The sequence below is a fragment of the Zea mays genome, chromosome 5 (assembly GCF_902167145.1).
Source record: "Zea mays cultivar B73 chromosome 5, Zm-B73-REFERENCE-NAM-5.0, whole genome shotgun sequence".
Lineage (NCBI taxonomy): Eukaryota > Viridiplantae > Streptophyta > Magnoliopsida > Poales > Poaceae > Zea > Zea mays.
Window position 1 is genome coordinate 192,155,265 of NC_050100.1, and position 3,838 is coordinate 192,159,102.

Consider the following 3,838-nt stretch of genomic DNA (forward strand, 5'->3'; position numbering starts at 1 on the left):
ATGGCATAGAGTTGCCTTTTTTCCAATATGAGTCATAGTTGAATTGGAACAACAAGATGTATGATACCGATTTTTTTTAAAAAAAGTGTGCGATGAGTAATTAATTCTATTAGAATTCAGGTAATGTTGGATATGATATGCATATGTTTTTTGATAAACATTGATTCCCTTCTCATGTTTTTTGACAATCCATTTTGTATCGTTAGGTATATGTAAATTCTTCGGAACCTCGAAAACAAAGATTCATTACATAGGTTGGTTACACTTACACCAGTTCAACTACAAAATCTACACCTCCATTTTGTCGGCTTAAATGTTGAAAGTTTGTCGCAGTTGATTCTGTATCTACATTACAAATCATCATTTCAGACTCATATCGAAAACAGACTTAAAGGCATCGCCTTTCAACCAAATTCGACGAACCTGCACGTAAACACAATCTGTGAACCCCGAGTTGCCAACCGAAGCAACTATCGCTCCAAAGATCTGACTCATGTGGGCCAAATTCTTTCTTGCCAAAGAAGCATCCGACGAACTAGGTAGAAGGCTGAGAAGGCGCAGGAATCCCCCCACTGCACCCCAACCTTCCAAAAGATCCAAACTTGCAAAGCCGTGGCGTCCGAAACGGAGCGGCAGTGCAGCGCACAACGCACCGTTCTCGAAACTCACGACCCCTCTGTCTCGTCTCGCCGCAACCTCATCCTATCCGTCTCACCCTCATCCCCGTTTAATATATACCGTTCCGCCGTTCGTCTCCTCTGGCCCTCTCTCCATCCCCAGCCCACGACCCTCCGCCACCAGCCATCGTCTGCATCAGATCTCCCGCCCGTCCGTTACATCCCAGGGCGACGCGGCCGCGGCCATGACGCCATCCTCAGCTCTCGCCCTCGCGCACCACGCCGCGGTATCCCCGCTCCCGTCCTCCACGCCGCGGCCCTCCCCCAGGTCCAGCTCTCTGAGCCTGGGCCCGGGCTCCGCCGGGCTCGGGCCGCGCCGGCTCGTCGCGGCGGCGCCCCCACGGGCGTTCTTCTCCTCGTCCCCCTACCAGCCGCCCCAGCCGGAGGGGTTCTCGCAGCACCGCGAGTACGGTCTGGTCCCCATGGTCATCGAGACCACCTCCCGCGGGGAGCGCGCCTACGACATCTTCTCGCGCCTGCTCAAGGAGCGCATCGTCTGCATCCACGGGCCCATCGCCGACGACACGGCCTCGCTTGTCGTCGCGCAGCTGCTCTTCCTCGAGTCCGAGAACCCGCTCAAGCCCGTCCACCTCTACATCAACTCCCCCGGGGGCGTCGTCACCGCGGGGCTCGCCATCTACGACACCATGCAGTACATCCGCTGCCCCGTCACCACCCTCTGCATCGGCCAGGCGGCCTCCATGGGCTCGCTCCTCCTCGCGGCTGGGGCGCCGGGTGAGAGGCGCGCGCTTCCCAACGCCAGGGTCATGATCCACCAGCCCTCGGGCGGCGCGCAGGGGCAAGCCACCGACATCGCCATCCAGGCCAAGGAGATCCTCAAAATGCGCGACCGCCTCAACAAGATCTACCAGAAGCACACGCGCCAGCCCATCGATAAGATTGAGCAGTGCATGGAGAGGGACCTCTTCATGGACCCTGAAGAGGCGCGCGACTGGGGCCTCATCGACGAGGTCATCGAGAATCGACCTGCCTCGTTCATGCCCGACGGAATCGGTGGAGGCCTCGATGTGCCCAGGCTCGGTGGCGTTGGCGGCGGACGGGGGAGGGACGTCGAGGAACCTTCCGCGGTGTGAGGATTGGCCTCAAAGGTGAAATCCTTCCTCATCCGGTGGATGTGTTGTTTGTTGTTAGATCCAAAGGTTCAATTCTTACTATACAAGGTTAACCTTGTTATTATGGTTATGGAAACGTCCGGCTCCCCATTGTCCTTGTTGCTTAAATTGCTTCAATTGAGCTATTGGGGATATAATTATTGCAACTCTAAGGAAATTCTGCACTGTTGATACTGATAAATTGACACAGTATTGTGTATGTTGTACTATATTTGTATCAATTCCATGCCAGGACATTCAAACTTTTTCCTCTTTTGTTTCTTTCTCACAGTAATTGCTCTTGCCTTTTTGTTTCTATCAGGGACTAGATCTTAATATGTTTTTGGTTTCATGTTCTTTCATGTGTATTGGTGTTCAGCCTTGTTGCTAACCTAAGTATGTGTGTGTGTGTGTGTTAAAATATGCAGGGATGTTATTCTGATCCGCTGTATAATGCATTTCAAGTTGAGACCTTAGAATGACTACTTTCTGCACAATTGATTGCTTGCTTCGATTTTTTATTTATTCTGTGGGTTGGTTAAATTCCAAGACAATGGTTAGCGTTTCTGAAGTGTTGTTGTTTGGTTGGGCGGTAAAACATACAATTTGCAAAACGAACTTTTAACTGCTGTAGTCTATAATTCTTACCCCAAAGAGCATCTTGTAAGGTAGTTAAGCGTGAGATAGTGTGTTCTAGCATAGGAATTGTTCATATGAACTATGAAGAATTTATTTGTGACCTTGTTAATTCATTGCTCAAGTTTGATGCAAATTGTACTCAATATAGTCTATAGTTCAACCAAGTCTTAATAGACCATGGGATTAAGCTTTGATGGCTCAGACTTCTTAGAGCAGGTTTAGAATCATTATTATCTGGTTGGGCTCTGAACTCTTTGATCACGTTTCTGATGGCAATATTACATTGTTGGAGTTACTCCACCTAATGAACTGTATGTAACCTTTCGCAACAGGGTGGATAAAGTTGGTGTATGTATAATTTCAAGAAATATTTACTGTCAGTTCTCAAAGCTGCCACAGTTGCAGTCTAACATATCTCTTTGGATTTTCATAAAGCTTGCTTGGCATGTGCCCAAAAAATGGTTTTGTATAGATCCATATAAGGTCCTAGTTTGTAAGTGAACGGATGATGAATGAAGCGGGTTTAATAATTTGGGCAATATCCTTGGTCCTGCCAGGCTGCATTCTCGACTGATTGTGAAACTGCCAGCCTGTATTGCAGTTCAATGACACCAGTGTTCAGTAGAACTGTAGAATTTTGAAATTATTTCATGCTCTAAGTGTCTAGTAAACCACCGGTGGCCATTTTTTAGGGTACCAGGTTGGGTCTCGTACTGTTTTTTTATGTGTTTGAATGCAGAAGAGCTAATAGTTAGTTGATAAAATTAGCTGGAGATGTTGCTAAAATTAGCTGGAGACATCCAAATAGCCTAGCTAATAGTTCAGCTATTAACTTAACTGCTTTTAACTGGAGACATCCAAACACAGTCAGCTAATAGTCCAACTAAGACCTTGATTGGAACCTCTAGCGCTAAAACTAAAAGCTAGCTGCTAAAATTAGTTTTAGGCTATTCACAATGGTGGTTTCATTTCATAATGATTTCATCCATATTTAATAGTGTGTCACATCAGATTTTTTTGATGATATGGCATAGCATTTAAGAGGATTGAGTTTAATGGGATAAAATTAGTTTCATAGGGATGAAACTATGTTAACTTGTTTCGAAGGTCTTGGAAACCATGTGAAACCTCTATTGAGATTGATTTGTTTCATCTTCACATATTTTACTAACTTCTATTGGCCATTGAGTTGCAACATTTAATTGGTATGTTAGCATGTAAAACAGTGAAGTGAAATATTGCATCGAGAGACATTGTTTCATTCATAGTTTCATAGCCCTTTTGATGATGTGGCATAATTGGAAAGAGCGCTACAAAATTCCCATTGAAAATAGCCTTAGAGGTTCCAAATGCCCTCAGCTAATTACTAGCTAACTCACAGCTAACAATTAATTTATTAGCTGGCTTAAC

At 46.1% G+C, this 3,838-nt stretch overlaps 1 protein-coding gene across 1 annotated transcript; it reads left to right on the forward strand.

Moving 5' to 3' along the window:
* Positions 1-764: 764 nt before the first annotated feature.
* Positions 765-2,065, forward strand: LOC100284276 (ATP-dependent Clp protease proteolytic subunit). The gene has a single exon (NM_001157171.2). The coding sequence runs from the start codon at positions 863-865 to the stop codon at positions 1,769-1,771; it is 909 nt and encodes a 302-aa protein (NP_001150643.1). The 5' UTR covers positions 765-862; the 3' UTR covers positions 1,772-2,065.
* The last annotated feature ends 1,773 nt before the right edge of the window (positions 2,066-3,838 follow it).

Excerpts from the sequence above, each read along its gene's own strand:
- LOC100284276 (NM_001157171.2), top strand. The coding sequence starts at position 863 with ATGACGCCATCCTCAGCTCTCGCCCTCGCGCACCACGCCGCGGTATCC.